Here is a 20,545-nt window from a genome sequence, read left to right as displayed (position 1 = left end):
GGGCTCGGCCCACAAAGTCAGGTGCTTTGCTGCCATGTGCCTGATAATGCTGGTGGTGGTCAGGCTGGTCGTTTTGCCACCCCTGCTAATGCTGGCCTGGCAGGTGGTGCAAATGTCCTTTTTGGGGTTATTGGCAGAGTCTTTAAAAAACAACCAGACTCGGGAAGACGTAACAGTTGTACTGGCAACTTCCTTCGTGTTGGTGTTATGAGGAGCGGTTGCCTGCCTTCTGTCTGCGGCCACCACACTGCTTCTTCCTGCCTGTTGGGATGCTCTGCCTCCCTCCCCCTGTGTGCTGCTGTTCTCGCTCTGCATGTCCTCCTGCCAGGTTGGGTCAGTTACTATATTTTCCACTTCTGCACCCTGGTCCTCCTCCTGACTTTCTGGCAATTGTGTCTCATTATTGTCCACCTCTTGTGACACTTTCCCACCGTCGCCTTCGTGTGACCGTGGCTGCTCAAATATTTGGGCATCGCTACACGCAATCTCCTCTTGCCCCGCTTCAAGTGGACCGGGCGAGAGGCCCGAATCTATAAATGGAAAAGTGAACAGCTCTTCAGAGTGTCCAAGTGTGGGATCAGTTGTCTCTGGGTACTCGGTATGGTGGGAGGAAGGAGGATCAGGGTGAGGAATATGCGGTCCAGACTCATGGCTACTGAGACTTGACCGTGTGGAAGACAGGGTGGTGGTGGCTAAGTGACTGGAAGCATTATCCGCTATCCAACCAACAACCTTTTGACACTGCTCTGGGTTCAATAGTGGTGTGCTGAGGTCCCCTAGAAATTGGGACAGGAAGGTCAGGCGAGAAGATGTGGGTGTTTGTTGTGGCACAATTTCGGCTTGCCCACGGCCTTGTCATCAGCCTCTGCGTGCACCATTACCATCAAGTCCAGTTCCCCGTCCCTTACCGTGAGCCTTGCCCATTTTAAATGGAGGACAGTATACAGTTATATGAAAAAGTTTGGGCACCCATATTCATCTTAAGCTTAATGTTTTATAAAAATTGGTGTTTTTGCAACAGCTATTTCAGTTTGATATATGTAATAACTGTTGGACACAGTAATGTTTCTGCCTTGAAATGAGGTTTATTGTACTAACAGAAAATGTGCAATCTGCATTCAAACAAAATTTGACAGGTGCATAAGTATGGGCACCCTTATCATTTTCTTGTTTTAAATACTCCTACCTTCTTTTTACTGACTTACTAAAGGACTTTTTTGGTTTTGTAACCTCATTGAGCTTTGAACTTCATAGCCAGGTGTATGCAATCATGAGAAAAGCTACTTAAAGTGGCCACTTGCAAGTTGTTCTCCTGGTTGAATCTCCTCTGAAGAGTGGCATCATGGGCTCCTCAAAACAACTGTCAAATGATCTGAAAACAAAAATTATTCAACATAGTTGTTCAGGGGAAGGATACAAAAAGCTGTCTCAGAGATTTAACCTGTCAGTTTCCACAGTGAGGAACATAGTAAGGAAATGGAAGAACACAGGGACAGTTCTTGTTAAGGCCAGAAGTGGCAGGTCAAGAAAAACATCAGAAAGGCAGAGAAGAAGAATGGTGAGATCAGTCAAGGACAATACTCAGACCACCTCCAGAGAGCTGCAGCATCAACTTGCTGCAGATGGTGTCACTGTGCATCGGTCAACTATACAACGCACTTTGCACAAGGGGAAGCTGTATGGGAGAGTGATGCGAAAGAAGCCGTTTCTGCAAGCACGCCACAAACAGAGTCGGCTGAGGTATGCAAAAGCACATTTGGAGAAGCCAATTTCTTTTTGGAAGAAGGTCCTGTGGACTGATGAAACCAATATTGAGTTGTTTGGTCATACAAAAAGGCGTTAGGCATGGCGGCAAAAAAACACAGCATTCCAAGAAAAACACTTGCTACCCACAGTAAAATTTGGTGGAGGTTCCATCATGCTTTGGGGCTGTGTGGCCAATGCCGGCACCGGGAATCTTGTTAAAGTTGAGGGACGCATGGATTCCACTCAGTATCAGCAGATTCTTGACAATAATGTTCAAGAATCAGTGACAAAGTTGAAGTTACGCAGTGGATGGATCTTTCAGCAAGACAATGATCCAAAACACCGCTCCAAATCTACTCAGGCATTCATGCAGAGGAACAATTACAATGTTCTGGAATGGCCATCCCAGACCCCAGACCTGAATATCATTGAACATCTGTGGGATCATTTGAAGAGGGCTGTCCATGCTCGGCGACCATCAAACTTAACTGAACTGGAATTGTTTTGTAAAGAGGAATGGTCAAAAATACCTTCATCCAGGATCCAGGAAATCATTAAAAGCTACAGGAAGCGACTAGAGGCTGTTATTTTTGCAAAAGGAGGGTCTACTAAATATTAATGTCACTTTTCTGGTGAGGTGCCCATACTTATGCACCTGTCAAATTTTGTTTGAATGCAGATTGCACATTTTCTGTTAGTACAATAAACCTCATTTCAAGGCAGAAACATTACTGTGTCCAACAGTTATTACATATATCAAACTGAAATAGCTGTTGCAAAAACACCAATTTTTATAAAACATTAAGCTTAAGATTAATAGGGGTACCCAAACTTTTTCATATAGCTGTATTTCACGCTCACTACAAATGACTGATTTTGGAGCGAACTTATATGTGATCCGTGTGATGGAGAAAACAGAGTTTTAAATACCTGGCCTGTAGGTAAGTAGTTTGAACAGCAAACGGCTGTGAATTGCTTCACTGACACACTAAAGGAAATTTTTAATGGAGGCTAGAAATGGCAGTATTTTCTGACAAAGTATATGTGATCCGTTTGATGGAGAAAACACAGTTTTAAATACCTGGCCTGTAGGTAAGTAGTTTGAACAGCAAACTGCTGTGAATTGCTTTACTGACACACTAAAGGAAATTTTTAATGGAGGCCAGAAATGGCAGTATTTTCTGACAACGTATATGTGATCCGTTTGATGGAGAAAACACAGTTTTAAATAGCTGGATTTTTAGAGCTCTAAAATGGAAAGGACCTAGCTGTATTCTCCAGTGCCAAGAAGCAAATGGCGCAGAAAAAATGGTGTTCTCTGGATTGCTTTTTAAGCAAATAATGAGGATTAAGATCAAAAGAAAAGTATTCCTGGCCCCTGAGACCTGGGCCTTTGTATAGAAATATCTAACAGCAGCAGAAGGCAGAATTGGAATGGAGCCTCTTGTGCTATATGCACTGCAGTCTGCTATATACACTGCCTGCCTAAACACCCTGCCTGCCTGATATCTCTGCAGATGGATTAGTCCTCAGAAGGACTGTTTGTTAAGATGGATATGTGTAATCACAGTAATGCCCAAAACCAACATGGCTACGGCATTACAGTGCATGGCAGGCAATCTGTGCATGTTCATTGGCTCTTTAAAGAGCGCCAAACATGCAGGGAGGGGACCAAAAAAAATAGAATTTTATATCTTTATGTTTGAAGCCAGAAATGTGGCAAAAGGTAGAAAAGTTCAAGGGGGCCAAATACTTTCACAAGGCACTGTAGATACAGAGAGAGAGAGATTGCATGATAGCCCTTCAATGCAAATATATATATCTGTATAATCCCCGCCACATGAATTCCCCTCCAATGATATAATTCCTCACTGATGGCTATTTATCGATCAGAAGCCCTCTCCTCCATCATGTGGTCTAAATTGCCTTAAGACAATGGAAGATTCAGCCATGTGCTGAAAACAGGTCCAACTAGAAATGAACCTTAGCTAGTGGGCGGGGAATAATACAATAGACTAACATCATTTCCTGTCACCTGAAAATGGACACTTCTTCTGCAGCTGGATTTAAAAGACTGAGACACATGTGCCCTCTCTCTCTCTCTTATTCCATCGGCAGTATGAAGAAGACATGTGCTCCCTCTTACTCGAAGGACACCATGACAAGCACACTTGGCTAAGTATCACTGTTATTAACCCCCTAGATATTTATATCCTTAACCCCTTGTTGTATATTTAGTTATATCTATATACAGTAAAGACCAAAAGTTTGGACACACCTTCTCATTTAAAGATTTTTCTATATTTTCATGGCTATGAAAATTATACATTCACACTGAAGGCATCAAAACTATGAATTAACACATGTGGAATTATATACTTAACAAAAAAGTGTGAAACAACTGAAAATATGTCTTATATTCTAGGTTCTTCAAAGTAGCCAGCTTTTGCTTTGATGACTGCTTTGCACACTCTTGGCATTCTCTTGATGACCTTCAAGTGGTAGTCACTGGAAATGGTTTTCACTTCACAGGTGTGCCCTGTCAGGTTTAATAAGTGGGATTTCTTGCCTTATAAATGGGGTTGGGACCATCAGTTGTGTTGTGCAGAAGTCAGGTGGATACACAGCTGATAGTCCTACTGAATAGACTGTTAGAATTTGTATTATGGCAAGAAAAAAGCAGCTAAGTAAAGAAAAAGGAGTGGCCATCATTACTTTAAGAAATGAAGGTCAGTCAGTGCGAAAAATTGGGAAAACTTTGAAAGTATCCCCAAGTGCAATTGCAAAAACCATCAAGCGCTACAAAGAAACTGGCTCACATGAGGACCGCCCCAGGAAAGGAAGACCAAGAGTCACCTCTGCTTTTGAGGATAAGTTTATCCGAGTCACCAGCCTCAGAATTCTCAGGTTAACAGCAGCTCAGATTAGAGACCAGGTCAATGCCACACAGAGTTCTAGCAGCAGACACATCTCTTCAACAACTGTTTAGAGGAGACTTTGTGCAGCAGGCCTTCATGGTAAAATAGCTGCTAGGAAACCACTGCTAAGGACAGGCAACAAGCAGAAGAGACTTGTTTGGGCTAAAGAACACAAGGAATGGACATTAGACCAGTGCAAATCTGTGTTTTGGTCTGATGAGTCCAAATTTGAGATCTTTGGTTCCAACCACCGTGTCTTTGTGCGCCGCAGAAAAGGTGAACGGATGGACTCTACATGCCTGGTTCCCACCGTGAAGCATGGAGGAGGAGGTGTGATGGTGTGTGGGTGCTTTGCTGGTGACACTGTTGGGGATTTATTCAAAATTGAAGGCATACTAAACCAGCATGGCTACCACAGCATCTTGCAGCGGCATGCTATTCCATCCGGTTTGCGTTTAGTTGGATCATCATTTATTTTTCAACAGGACAATGACCCCAAACACACCTCCAGGCTGTGTAAGGGCTATTTGACCAAGAAGAAGAGTGATGGGGTGCTACGCCAGATGACCTGGACTCCACAGTCACCAGACCTGAACCCAAACGAGATGGTTTGGGGTCAGCTGGACCACAGAGTGAAGGCAAAAGGGCCAACAAGCGCTAAGCATCTCTGGGAACTCCTTCAAGATTGTTGGAAGACCATTTCCGGTGACTACCACTTGAAGCTCATCAAGAGAATGCCAAGAGTGTGCAAAGCAGTCATCAAAGCAAAAAGTGGCTACTTTGAAGAACCTAGAATATAAGACATATTTTCAGTTGTTTCACACTTTTTTGTTAAGTATATAATTCCACATGTGTTAATTCATAGTTTTGATGCCTTCAGTGTGAATGTACAATTTTCATAGTCATGAAAATACAGAAAAATCTTTAAATGAGAAGGTGTGTCCAAACTTTTGGTCTGTCCTGTATATGGGGAAAGTTAGTTAGGCGGGTAGGCCGATTTTGCTTCCATGTTTGGGTAATTTGGGTACATATTACTAGGTAATTTTGGGTTGAATGTGTAGTATTGTTGTGATATCACTGTATTAGTGTTGTAGCATCAATACATGTGTATATATATATTTATAGTCGCTAGCTTGGGTATAAATATACAGTACAGACCAAAAGTTTGGACACACCTTCTCATTTAAAGATTTTTCTGTATTTTCATGACTTTGAAAATTGTACATTCACACTGAAGGCATCAAAACTATGAATTAACACATGTGGAATTATATACTTAACAAAAAAGTGTGAAACGACTGAAAATATGTCTTATATTCTAGGTTCTTCAAAGTAGCCACCTTTTGCTTTGATGACTGTTTTGCACACTTGGCATTCTCTTGATGAGCTTCAAGAGGTAGTCACCCTTTAACAACTAGTATTTTTGGCAGGAAACTAGTCCTTTACAGCTTTCTATCAAGAATCTGAAACTTCATATACTTTCTCCAAAACTGGGTCAAAAATGTATTGGTCTTTTCAAAATTATTGGATAAATTAGCTCAGTGGCTTTCCATCTTCAACTTCCCAGTACATCCAGTGTTCCATGTTTCCTTACTGAAGCCATTTGATCCATTACTTTTCCCAGTACATCACGTACCTCCTCCTCATCCTGTTGAAGTGGATGGACAAGAACACTATACAGTGAAAAAGATCCTGAACTCCAGAATATGCATAAACAGGTTGCAGTACTTAATAAAAAAAAAAAGCAGGTGTACGGCCCTGAAGATAATTGCTGGAAACCCGTATAAAATATAAATAAGAATGAATATATTAAAATATGAATATGACTGCTTAAGGAGTGTCATCAGAGATATCCAGATAAACCAGGTCAAGCAGCATCCAGAGGCTGCTGTTGAAAGGGGGAGTAATGTCAGGATTCTGTTGTCCTTCTGCGGATTGACGACTAGTGGCTGCTATTATTCTCTTTGTGCTGCAATTCCACTCCTTACCACTGGAGGCTGCTATTGTGTTTCTCCTTTTCAAATATGGCCGATATTGAACCTGTGAAAGCTATTTCTCACTGCATGAGTATTGTGTCTAGCAGCAGTCTACTTCCAGTCTCCAGCTCCTGAATTGTCTTACCAAGACTGTTGACATTCATCTCCGGATTGTGTCTACAGCTCCCATTGCTATGTCTAAGAACTTCTACCAACACTTGCTTTACCCTGCTTGTGCTGCTCCAGCCATCGGATTTTAGCTGTTCCTCCAGTATTGTAACACGTAGTTTGAAAAGCCAGCCACAGACTATAGAGAGAGACATAAATAACTAGTCTGACGCCGCTCTTGGCTGGCTTCTTCCTGAACTAATCTAGTGATATCTATTTACAAACAAGAGATAATTGATCCGGCTATAAATGTCTTAATTAAGAGATAAATTGGTTCTTTTGTATCCCTTGTGTTTATCAGAAACACTGGATTAACATTGTATAATTATTGTGCAATATTTTGATTATATCTAGTGATGAGTGAGCACTAAAATACTCGGGTACTCATTTCTCGAGTCGAGCAAATTGGAATGCTGGAATGCCCGACCTGAGCAACGAGCCCAATGTAAGTCTATGGGAAACTCAAGCATTTTTCCGGCGCCCCCCTCCGGAGGTCTGCATGGAGCCTATAAATTGCCAAAATCGATGGAAACAGAGCTGAAATGACATAGGAACAGCATGTGGAAGACCCCTGGAAGCATTTCTGACTCCCAGGTCACTGCTGTCAGCAACGTTGTCAGAGTATTACGCGACTTTTTTACGGGCTCACAATAGAACATACAACATTCAGTTATAATTCCCACAGCAGCACTAAAAACCCGCTCTGACAAAACGCTAGTGGCAGGGCAGACCAGGACCTCCAAGGCGCAGAGAGCCTGTTCATGCCACGTGTCCAGCGTGGATATCCAATAATTATAAGGCACAGAGGAATCACAGAGGATGTTGGTACGGTTGGCAAGGTACTATTTCAGCATCTTCATAAAATAATCCCTCCTTGTGAGAGTACCCCGCGCATCAGGGCCTGAGCGATGGAAGGGTCTGAGAAAACTCTCCCAGACCTTTGACAGTGTTCCCCTGCTTCAGCTGGATCGTATTTGTGTCTCTCTCGCCTGTACTGCTTGGTTGTCCAAGGAACTGTGATCTCTGCCGGCATAGGAATTTTTTAAATAACTCCACAACAAGTGCCTTCTGGTACTGCCCCATTTTATTAGACCTATCCGCCGCGGGAATGAGAAATAGAAAGTTCTCCTTGTAGCATGGGTCTAGAAGGGTCACCAACCCGTAATGACTATCACCCAAATTTGGAAAGGCAATGTAACAAACTCAGCCATGTGTGCCAGACTGCTAACAGGCAAGAATTTCGTGTCCTCACCAAGAGGACGGTTGACCATGCTCTCCTCCTTATCCTCCTCCCTCTCCTCAAGCCATCCACACTGAACAGACTGTACGACAGTTGTGGGAGTAGTACCTTCTATAGCGCAGGAAACTAGCCCCTGTTCTTCCTCCTCCTCTTCCTCAGTGTCACCCAATCCATGTTGGGATGAGATGAAACAGGGCTGTGTGGAATCACCCTGTATGGTTCCTTGCTCCATCTCATGTGCTCTGCCTGCAATGCATCTTCTTTAATTGTGAGCAGCGATCGTTTCAGAAGACAGAGAAGCAGGATGGTGACGCTAATTCGCTAATTATGGCGTCATTGCCGCTCACCATCTTGATGGAGTCGACAAAGTTTTGAAGGACAGCTCAGATGTCTGGCATCCATGCCCACTCTTGAGGTCTTATGTGCGGAGGCTGACCTGAATACCGATGGATGTTTTGAAGCTGGTACTCAACAACTGCCCTGTGCTGCTCACAAATCCTTCCCAACATATACATTGTGCTCCAGCACGTGGGGACATCGCACATCAGTCGGTGAGCTGAAACCTGCAAACGCTGCTGAAGCACGGCAAGGGCGGCAGAAGCTGTAGCTGACTTTCTAATACAGGCACACACGAGACGTACTTTGACAAGCAGATCCAGGTAGGTTTTGAGAAACCGCTGAACCATGAGGTTGAGCACATGGGCCAGGCATGGTACAAGTGTGAGCTCGCCTCGCTTCAGAGCCACCACCAGGTTCCAGCCAATGTCACACATGACCATGCCTAGCTGTAGGTTCAGCGGTGACAGCCACAGATCTGCCTGCTCTGTCAGAGCTGTCCACAACTCTTCAGCGGTTTGTCACCTAAGCATACTGTATTAGCTTCAGCATAGCCTGTTGCCGCTAGGCCAAGGCAGTGCTGCAGTGCTTACAGCTGAAGAGGAGGAGGTGCAGGAGCTGTAGAATGTGGGGGCAACCCTGATTGACCCAGGGCCCACAATCCTCGGCGTCGGGTGAATGTCTTCCGTCCCAAGGTCCGACTGGGTCCCAGCTTCCACTATATTAACCCAGTGTGCTATCAGCAAGATGTACTGTCCCTGCCCATAAGTACTTGTCCACGTGTCCGCGATTAGGTGGACCTTCCCAGTAACTTGAGTGTTCAGGGCATGGCTAATGTTTTGGGACACCGGACGAAATAGTGGCAGCTGGGGACCGAGTACTGAGGGATGGCCGCTGCCATCAGGTTGCGGAAAGTTTCCACCTCCACGAGCCTAAAAGGCAACATTTCGAGTGCAAGCATTTGCGAAATCTGTGAGTTTAGTAGTGTGGCCTGTGGGGTGTTAGATGTGTATTTGCGCTTGCGCTCTAAGGACTGGGGTAGGGACAACTGAACACTACGCTGGAACAAGGACGTGAACGTGGACACTGATGGTGGTATTTGCAAGTGTGCAACAACAGGTGCAGGGCGGGAGGCATCTTCACATGCACCATGGACAGGGGATTGGCATAACGCACAACAGCAGAACAAGCAGTGGTGTCACCTGCAGACACTGTTTCTGGACCCTGGCGTTCGGCCCACCTAGTCGGGTGTTTTGCTATCATGTGCCTGAGCATGCCGGTGGTGGTCAGGCTGCTAGTTTTGCTACCCCTGCTAATGCTGGCCTGGCAAATGGCCTTTTGGGGTTATCTGCAGAGTCTTTAAAAAACAACCAGACTTGGGAAGACCTAACAGTTGCACTGGCAACTTCCGTCGTGTTGGTGTTCTGGGGAATGGTTGCCCGCCTTGTGTCTGTGGCCATCACACTGCTTGTTCCTGCCTGTTGTGGTGCTACGCCTCCCTCCCCCTGTGTGCTGCTGTCCTCGCTCTGCATTTCACCTTGCCACGTTGGGTCAGTGACTTCATCATCCACCACCTCGTTTTCCACTTCTGCATCCCGGTCCTCCTCCTGACTTTCTGGCAATTGCACCTCATCATCCACCTCTTGTAACAGTAATTGCACTTTCCCACCGTTGCCTTCATGTGACCATGGCTGCTCAAATATTTTGACATCGTTACATGCAATCTCCTCTTGCCCCGCTTGAAGCTGGCCAGGCGAGAGACCAGAATCTATAAATGGAAAAGTGAACAGCTCTTCTGAGTGTCCAAGTGTGGGATCAGTTGTCTCCGGGCACTCGGCATGGTGGGAGGAAGGAGGATCAGGGTGAGGAATATGCGGTCCAGACTCATGGCTACTGATAATTGACCATGTTGAAGACAGGGTGGTGGTGGCAAAGTGACCGGAAGCATTATCTGCTATCCAACCAACAACCTTTTGACACTGGTCTGGGTTCAATAGTGGTGTGCTGCGGTCCCCTACTAATTGGGACAGGAAGGTCGAGCAACAAGATGTGGGTGTTTGTTGTGGCACAATTTCAGCTTGCCCACGGCCTCGGCCTCTGTATTCACCATCACCATCACATCCACTTCCCCGTCCCTTGGCACACGACTTGTCCATTTTAAATGGAGGACAATATTTTGCACAGTTGCTACAAATGGCTGGATTTGTACCATAGTTATATGTGATACGTCTGACGGACGCCCATTGTTTTAAATAGCGGGTATGTAGTTTCCTATTATTCACAGTGACCACGTGTGAATAGCTTCACTGACACACTACTACAAATTGTAAATGGAAGACGATATTTTCCACGGTCGCTACAAATGGCTGGATATGTACCGCAGTTATATGTGATATGTCTGACGGACGCCCACAGTTTTAAATATCGGGATTGTAGTTTCCTATTATTCAGTGACCACGTGTGAATAGCTTCACTGACACACTGCTACAAACTGTAAATGGAGGATAATATTTTCCACGGTCGCTACCCTGGATGCAGATACAGTTGAAAGCAATGATGGAACAAGGAACCGTCAGCTCCCTCTTCTATCATTCTCCCTTTGCGTCTGAGCTCTCATGTCTCAGCTTCAGACGACACCTTGCAGAGAACAGATCAGTGGGAGAATGGCGAGAGGTGAGAATTTTTTTTTAATCAATCAGTACATTGGGAGGGCAATTATATTGTCTGAAGGGCTATGTGGGGTGGCAATACACTTTATGGGGGGGGGCATTATACTGTTTGAAGGGCTATGTGGGTGCCATTATACCATTTGGAGCGCTATGTGGGGTGCCATTTTACTGTGTGCAGGCCATTATACAGTGTGAAGGGTTGTTTGGAGCATTTTAGTCAGCTGCATCTATGGTTACTGAAGTACAGTTATAAGCATTTGGTAAGTTTTTATATTTTTATTGACAAATAAATCATGTTTATGTGAAGACTCCACATTTACAGTGTCGATCTTTATTTTTAAAACTTCTGCAAGTCACCCTGGAATGCTAGATATCAGTTCCTGGGCCAAATTCTGACTGATGGCAACCTGTGCCTTGCCAATCTGTGCTTGGACTTTATCACATTTTCTGTGTTTTGCTTCTCCACCTAATTTTTGAGGACTGACTACAGATTTTCGTTGGGATCTGGTCAGCTTCCTGGACTTGGACTCAAAATTTCAATGTTTTGTTCATCGAACTACTTCGTTTTTTATCACTTTTGCCTTGTAACATGCTGATCCACCATGCAGGATCACCAAATTGCTCTTGGATCCTTGGGAGAAATTGCTCTTAGGACTGCTTAGAGATCATTTTTTAATTCATGGGAGTGTTCTTAGAAAAATTGTGAGTGAATCCATTCCCTTGTATGAAAAGCACCTTCACACAACAATGGTCCCAGGATACTTTACTGTTGGAATGACACAGGAGTCATGGTAGCACTCATCTTTTCTCCTTCGGGCAACCATTTTTCAGATGACTCGGTCTGAAGGGGGCTTCATTTGAGAAAATACCTTTGCCTTAGTCCTATGCAGTCCAGTACGTGTATTTCCTGCAGAATGTTAGTCTGTCCTGTCTGTCCTGATGCTTTTCTTCAAGAGAAGTGCCTTTTTTGTTGTTCTCCTTGATGTCAGGCTTGCCTCCAAAATCCTTCGCCTCACTTTGCATGCAAATGCACCGATACTTGCCTGCTGCCTTTCCTAGGCAAGTTCTGCACTGGTTTTCAACCAATTCCATAGCTAAATCCCCTTTAGGAGACAGTCCTGGCATTTGCTGAACTTTCTGAAGTAGTGAGCTTATGAGTGGGCTTAGATTCCTATGGGCCCCATTGCAAAATTCAGATGTGTTGGTCAATGGTACGGACCTCTGTAACAATGTCCTCTGTCCTGGCGACTATGTTGTGACAATGTACCCTGTCCCCTATTAATGTTGCCCATCCTGTAATAATGTCCCCCTTCCTGACTCATATACTGTAATAATGCCCACCATCCTGTAATAATGTCCCCCAATATGGCCCCCATCCTGTAATAATTTCTCCCATCCTGGCCCCAATCCTGTAATAATGTCTCCTGTTCTCTGTCCAGATATATGGGCCTCTACAACAATGTCCTCTGTCCTGGCGACTATCATGTAACAATGTGTCCTGTTCTTTAGTAATGTTGCCCATCCTGTAATAATGTTCTCCACCCTGTAATTATGTCCCCCATCCTGTAATTATGTCCCCCTTCCTGTAATAATGCAACCCTCCCCTCCGTCCTGGCCCCCATCCAGTAATAATGTCCCCCTTCCTTCAAAAAAACCTCCCATTCTGAAATAATGCCCCTCATCCTTTAATATTGCCCCCCATCCTGAAATAATGTCCCTAATCTTGGCCCCCATTCTATAATAACGCCCCACGTCCCGACCACTATCCTGAATTAATGTCCCTCATTCTGGCCCCTCGATGTATTAATGTCCCCCCATCCTAGTCTCTTTCTGTAATACATGTCCCTTATCATGGTACCTTCCTTTAATAATGTCCCTTATGGCCCCTTCCTGTAATAATGTCCCCAGTCCTAGCCCTTTCCTTTAGTAATACTACCCATCCTGGCACCCAGCTGTAATAATGTCCCCCATCCTGGTCCCTTCCTGTAAAAATTACCTTCATCCTGGTGCTCTTCTTTAACACAGAAAAAAAAGATTCTTATTACTTCTCCCTCCTCCCACAGCTTGCAACATCCTCTTCTTTCTTCATAGCCAGCTAGCAGGTGCAGAGGGGCTGGCAGCACAAGGCAGTGATGTCATGTGCCACCCGAGATGTACCTGAAGATGTCAGCTGCCGGACTCTGATTGGACGGCGGCCTGTATAGTGACTGAAGTGCTGGAATCTGGTGGCTCTCTTTGTAGCAATAGATTTCAGCTGAATGTGCGTCTGAGAACACATATCCAGTTGAAAATGGTGCTGGTATCAGCTGGCCCCCTAACTCCACAGGTCCAGTCGCAATGGTAACGCCTCTGCTCTGAAGGCTTCTTCACAGCAATTGAACTTCTCTTTCTGAAGTTCTTGATGATCTAATAAAAGGTTGCTTTATGGGTAATGTTATAAGCAGCAATGTCCTTGCATGTAAATCCCTTTTGATGCAAAACAATGATAACTGCACATGTTTTATTGAAGGTAACTATGATTAACAGAAGACAATGATAACGAGCACTGGCTACTTTTTAATGCAACAAGCCAGCTCTTATAATAATTCAATCACCATGACAAAGTGATATATGAAGCCTTGTGATCCATAACACCTTCTTCTGAGCTAAGAATAAGATCACTGAAATGATGTAAGCAGGCCATTTTGTGGCAGAGCTGAAATTCAGTGGATTTGGGATTTTTGTGATTAAAGAGGTTTTCCACTACTGATTTAACTCCCTTTCATTTGCTCAAACGCATCCTAACTAACACTTTTCTAATACAGGAGCAGGGCAGGAAATAAAAGTGTAAGCTCATCTCTCTGTGGGTCATATATCCTTCTGTTTTGAATCTGGCTCTGCTACTTCCAATCTAGGAACCAGAATCGGATGACCAAAACAGGGCATGTCACTGGTGGGGGCGGGACTACGTCTCGGTAACTGACAGTAATCTGACAAAGCATGTTCAGATCAGATTTCTCTCTTCTCTGCCTGCATGCTGCTTTGAAGTGCCGAGTCTTCAGCTGACAAGCCCTGTGATATACTTTCTAATGATCAGCACATCGCAGCTCTTGTCAACTGAACAGACGGCATTTCAAAGCAGCATCAAAGCAGAGAGGAGAGTTAATTCTGATCTGAACGTGCGTGTCAGACTGCTGTCACTCACCTAGACGTAGCCCTGCCCCCACCAGTGACATGCTCTGATTTGTTCGTCTGATTCCAGTCCCCAGATAGGAAGAAGCAGAGCAACTCGAAATAATCACCCTTGGCCGGCAGTGCCACCAAGAGAATAAAAATCCTGTAACAAAAGCAAATATATATATTTTTTCTGTTAAGATATTATCAAGAACAAATTTTCAAAGATGCAGATGTCCATAGAGATTAGGGGCAAAGAAATAAATATGTCTGTTTAATGAAACTTACCAGCATAATAGCACTCATACATTCCATTCCATCGTTAAATAAAGTTGTCAAGTTAGGCCATCTGGAATATACCTCAATAGAACTAGATACTAGCAAAATTATATTTTCAACTAGTTTCTTCTCTATTACATTTCTTCCATTCTCTGTGTACTCAAAGTTCTCTTTGACTATTGATCGGGTATAATTAATAATGAGCAGGGCACTCTCCGCTGTAACCTATTAAGCATGGAATAAATTTATTTTAATTTTTAATTTAAAAAAATGAAAGTCACTTATTCTGCATATACACTCTGAGGCAGAAGTTAAAGTTTATATCAATATCTGCCATCTTCCTATGTACTGACGTCAGACAATTTCATAATTTTGTAATGTATGTAAATACTTTTATTCCTAAAAAAGACAAAAGTTATCTAGGAGTGATACTCTATATGTCTATTGCTGGCATAAATGTATATACCAGTACATAGATTTTTCTGGTTATATAATATAATTTTTTTTATTTTACATCACAGATTTATAAAGAAATTCATAAATATTTGATAGTTACAGCACTAATTATGAAATTCTAGTCTACAAAATTCTTACAGTACAAATGGTATAAAACATTTTGATGAATATACTTTAGACTATAACTTTGTATTCTTTTAAACAGAACCTGACCACTGATACATGCTGCCCTATACATGGATGCAGGGAGAGACCTGTCAATCTAGGGTAGAGAGCGGGGAGAAGATGCCAGGAACCTGCCTTTCCAACTAGTCACCTGTGCAGCTTAGTCCTCAAAGACTTTTAAAGTATGTTTTTCTCTGCGTTTCAGAGTCATACATACCAGGCTGAGATCATTCAGCCCAGTGTCTGACAAATGCTACCCGTGGATCGTGCAGCATGTATCTGCTGTCCAGTTCTCTTTAAATTATTTGTTATACTAATGAAATGTATTTTTTTGTTTTCCTGAGTAATTTTGCTTACTCACTGTACTTAACCTAACACTGATGTGGATTAGTCTGAGACTGTATGGCGACATCTATTGTGTAACAACAAGTATCTCACAAGTTGAATGACCAGAAACATTTATGAAAATATTCTGTGACTTGCTGTGGAGCACTAAAATGTCCAAAAACAACAGCCAAGTCAAAGACATGTCACATGAGTGTTTCGGTCACACACAACTTACATTAAGGTCTGAATGCAACAGATTTAGATTTTTGTGCAGGATGCGTCATGGTTGTATTAAACTGCTTCCTGCAATGTACCCCTTTGATATTTTTCATGTTGCCGGATGTAGCCCCAGAACTTAATGGTATGTCTTAGCATGTCCTAACAATTTATTCTGATGTGTATTTACATATCAGAAATCTGTGGCCAACCAAGATTCTGGTCAAAGATTTGCATTTTGAATGTCGGCAGATCCTCACAAGGATTAGTCGGAATATAATTTAAGCTTGGTTTTTCCTCGCTGAATCAACCCAAATAAGTAAAATTCAACTTATTTTTATGCCAGACTTTTCTATGTAGTGGTGTCAAAAATCGGAATGGAAAATTCCATCCACATGCATGGGATGTCAATTGTTTTCAAGAATGATATGAATTTCGATGTAGAATCTGTTGCAAGACCAGTGGCAAACCTGACCTTTGTGAACATTTCTTCATACATGAATAGTTTTCTGTCTGCATGGTTGAAAATGCAAAATAAATGCAAATGCTTCTACTATGTATTGTTTTTTTGTTGTGATATATATATTTTACATTTTTCACCTGCAAAATCTTCATGGCTGAAAGTTAAATAGCAGAATGATGACAATTTATGGTAAAACTGCCTACAGTTTTTGATCACCCAGTCAAAAAGTCTTATTGTGCATGTATCCTAATATTATACTGCTTGAATAGCGATATAATTGAATAAATTGAGTGTCTCTGCACTGCATTTCTTAAAGGGGACCGTGGTACCTTCTGATGGCATTTCAGAGTATTAGATGAATTTTGCTACATATATACATTATAAACCTATAAAGAATTAAGTTCAAGGGTGCTTAAGTGAGAAAATACGTTTTTTTATTAGATAAACAATACATTTAAAATTAAAGATACGGGAGTTTAAAAACAGAACCACAATGGGCAAAAAACGACATGGTAGGGATGATGAATTCAGGCAAAATAGTACAATATGTACTATGCAGTACTAATGTTTTACAGGAATGGGACATAAGAGCGCAATGATGTAACTGCAAGATATGATATAAGTACATGCTGACACTATTGCAGTGATACAGGAAAGTTCTGTTATGGGTCCATTTTTGCATTTTATAAAATCGTTTTTTTTATTTAGAACCATGTTAAAGAGGTTGTCCACTACTTTTACACTGATAGCCTATCCTTAGGATAGGTCATGAATGACTGATCGGCCGGGGTCCGACACTCTACACCCCCCGCCGATCAGCTGTTATCGGTGGCACCACCGACCTGGACCCTGACTGATCAAACATTGTTGGCCTATCCTAAGGATAGGCCATCAATATAAAAGTAGTGGACAAGCTCTTTAACCCCTTTACCACCTTGGGTTTTTCCGTTTTTACATTTTCGTTTTTTGGTCTCCTTCTTCCCAGAGCCATAACTTTTTTATTTTTCCGTCAATATAGCCATGTGAGGGCTTATTTTTGTTGAACTTTTGGACGACACTATTGGTTTTACCATATCGTGTACTGGAAAACGGGAAAAAAATTCCAAGTGCTGTGAAATTGCAAAAAAAACATGTATACTAAATGCTAAAACTGGCCTGCTATTCTGATTCTCCAGGTCATTACGAGTTCATAGATACCAAACATGTATGGGTTCTTTTTTATTTAAGTGGTGAAAAAAAAATTCAAAGTTTGTATATATAAAAAAAAAAAAATTTGAGACCCGTAGTGTCTCCATTTTTCGGGATCTAGGGCCAGGTGAGAGCTTCTTTTTTGCACGCTGAGCGGACATTTTTATTGATCCCATTTTGTGGTAGATATGATGTTTTTATCGCCTGTTATTGCATTTTAATGCAATATTGCGGCGACCAAAAAAACATAATTCTGGCGTTTTGATTTTTTCTCTTGTTACGCCATTTACAGATCAAATTAATTCTTTTTTTGATATTCATAGATCGGGCAAATCTGAATGCAGAAATACCAAACGTGTATTTTTGATCGTTTTATTTTGAATGGGGCAAAAGGGGGATGATTTGAACTTTTATATTTTTTTAAAAAACATTTTTTTTTACTTACTTTTCACTTGCTTCAATAATCTCCATGGGAGACTAGAAGATGCGATCTTATGATAGCCTGTGTTACACATAGCAGGGTTTGATGCTATGTGTAACAAACGTGCTCATCTGCTATGAGCGCCGACTGCTGGGTGGCACTCACAGCAGACCGGCTATGACAACCACAGAGATCTCCTCCAAACCCTGGGTTGTCATACCAATCCATCGGCGAACTGCAATCATGGGACGGGCACGCCGATGGGTGATTCTTATGACGAACTTCCGGCGGGTGCATGTTAAATACCGCTGTCAGAGATTGACAGCGGCGTTTAACATCTTAACAGCCGCGGGTGGATCGCGATTCCACTCGCGGCTGTTAGGGGCACATGACAGCTGACCAGATTAGCGGTCATGTCATTGACAGAGGCCACGCCAAAGAAGAGGATGCAGCCTTGTACGTACTCATAAATCCAAGGTCGTAAAGGGGTTAATGTTATATGGCACTAGACACCTTTTTTTTTCCTCAGAAATGCAGTGGATCAATATTATAGCTATGCACTTTGCATCTTATACCCTGATCCAGATGTTTCTATCCAAGTAATATATATACATGTTACACTGACACTTACTAATTTACCATAACATTTGGTGTATTATGAATATGCATGTACTTATATCTTGCAATTACATCACTGTTCATTTATGTCCCATTCCTGTAAAATATTAGCACTGCATATTACATATTGTACAATTTTGCCTGTATTTATCATCCATACCATCTTGTCTTTTTAGCCATTGTGGTTCTGCTTTTAAACTCCAGTATCTTTAAGTTTAAACATATCGTTTATCTAATAAAAACTTATGCTCTCATTTAAGCGCTCTTGAAGTTAATTCTTTATAGGTTAATATTATTGTTCCAAATTTGCACTCATTATCATAGATTCCATCTTCACAATTTCAGCATTTGTGTTTACTGTTGTTATTATAGATACTATTGTTGCTATTTTTACATAATTATCCTAGTTTGGCATTAAGAGGGGCTGATTTACCACTATATGTACTGTATGTCCTTGTCCAGTAGCAAGGATAACCATTCCACTATATATTTTATGAGTCTACTGTACTATTTGCTATGATGACTACTTCACATATGTACAACCATACATTTGAGCGAATGTACCTGGTTCTGTACTTTGTCACCATTGCTAATTCTATTCAGCCTTTATGTGGTGTATAGCTGAATGTGAATTACAGTATGTGTGTATGTACTAATGTACTACACATAGAAAGATTTATTTATTTATAAATTATCTCTTTGGAGCCGCATTCTTCAATCATTATTATTTTGTACCATCAGACACACCTGGTTTGTTGCATTACAGAGATCTTTCAACATCGACATAATATCACTCAGTTCATCCTGCAATAGAAATTTTGAACAAAAAAATTAAGACATTTAGTTTGAAATAAAACTGTTACAATATAGTAACACTCACTATGAATATGATGTTTTATGGATATATCTGTTTATTCCAATACAATTCCAATACATTTTTAAATGAAAAAATGAAGCTTCTTTTTCATAGTTTCTTATACTATGTCTAAAGCAACATTAGTTTTACTAAGTGTAGTGTGGCAGTGTTCACACTGTGCAGTAATGAGGCAGTGACCCAAGGAAAGTCCAACTCATACGGCTTTATTTGGCAAAACTCACAACTCAAAAGCAAAAGCTGTCCTCCGGATAGCAGCCGGGATATCCACACAGTCCATGTAAACCTGTTGCCGTGGGAGACAGCCGCACCGTGTCACTTAGGGTGCGTCAGATACTCTGCCTTCACAGGCCTGTGTTCAGCTTCACACAAGCTTGCAGAGCTTCTTGCTAAGCTCCTAGCAGTCCCAACACTGACCCACCCAAACCCTTGCTACAGGTTTTTAAAAAGGAATCTGTGGCTATAAGGCACTTATAAGACCTGGCTGGAGGGAGTGGCCCGCCCCACTACCATCCTGTAGTCCACTCCAAGAATAAAAGCTCATGCCAGGTTTTCTTAAATCCAACTTAGACAAATGGCTTGACTAAATTCAAACTTTACTTTTACTCTACACTGCAATCACAGCTGTGTCTGTGATAGCAATGCATTCCAGTGGGTTCAAAATGCTTCTATGCGCATCCTGGGGGATACATATCGTCCCTCGCATATGATCCCTCTCACTGCCTCATATAAGGTATTGGAATAATAATGAACTGCTAGATTAACTATTACTCTAGACCTCCACAGGCTCTTTTATGATATATACAAGTACAGTATATGTATGAGTTACAATAATTTACCTGGTTACTAAAAGATAAGCCTTGAACAATGAAAATGAGTTTGTTTCTAATTTCTGATTGTAGTTCAAAAGCCATTTTACTCTCCTCTGTATAAAGTCGATTAAGGACTGTAGTTAACAGGACAACATAATTGCGAATCTCAATATGATTTCCCATTAACTCAAGTGTAGAAAGATTTTTCAAGCTCTCTTGAAATCTACAGAAAGAAAAAATATGTTAATGCAGCAAATCCAACTTTGACAGCTCTGCTTACAACTCTTCAAAGACTTACAGTTCTAGTTGAGGGAGCGGGTTACTAGATGCATCACGAAAGACAATGGGTAGCACAGTCACATTTACTGGACATGGCTGTGTTTGTGATCCATATCTATTTGTTATTTGTGTGAAAACAGTAACTGAAAAACAAGACAACTTGTCAGCGATCTATGAAAAAAGTCTAGTATGGAAGATAATGGGCATCATCTATAAAACAATAACATTTTGTTATTCTGGT

At 42.0% G+C, this 20,545-nt stretch overlaps 1 protein-coding gene across 1 annotated transcript in view; it reads right to left on the bottom strand.

Annotated features, from left to right (window-relative positions):
• PKD1L1 (polycystin 1 like 1, transient receptor potential channel interacting) overlaps positions 1–20,545 on the bottom strand; it is an 808,959-nt gene that overhangs the window by 448,262 nt on the left and 340,152 nt on the right. The window contains exons 31-34 of the mRNA XM_073676922.1: positions 20,324–20,447; positions 20,053–20,248; positions 19,087–19,143; positions 14,495–14,710 (exon numbers count right to left, since the gene is read on the bottom strand). Of these exons, the coding sequence (XP_073533023.1) occupies positions 14,495–14,710; positions 19,087–19,143; positions 20,053–20,248; positions 20,324–20,447 (593 nt within the window). The remainder of the gene's footprint in view (positions 1–14,494; positions 14,711–19,086; positions 19,144–20,052; positions 20,249–20,323; positions 20,448–20,545) is intronic.

The sequence above is a fragment of the Phyllobates terribilis genome, unplaced genomic scaffold, assembly GCF_046119375.1.
Source record: "Phyllobates terribilis strain yellow unplaced genomic scaffold, ASM4611937v1 Scaffold_4__5_contigs__length_816908805, whole genome shotgun sequence".
Taxonomy (NCBI): domain Eukaryota; kingdom Metazoa; phylum Chordata; class Amphibia; order Anura; family Dendrobatidae; genus Phyllobates; species Phyllobates terribilis.
Note: the sequence above shows the minus strand (reverse complement) of the source record. Positions and strands in the feature narration are given on the sequence as shown.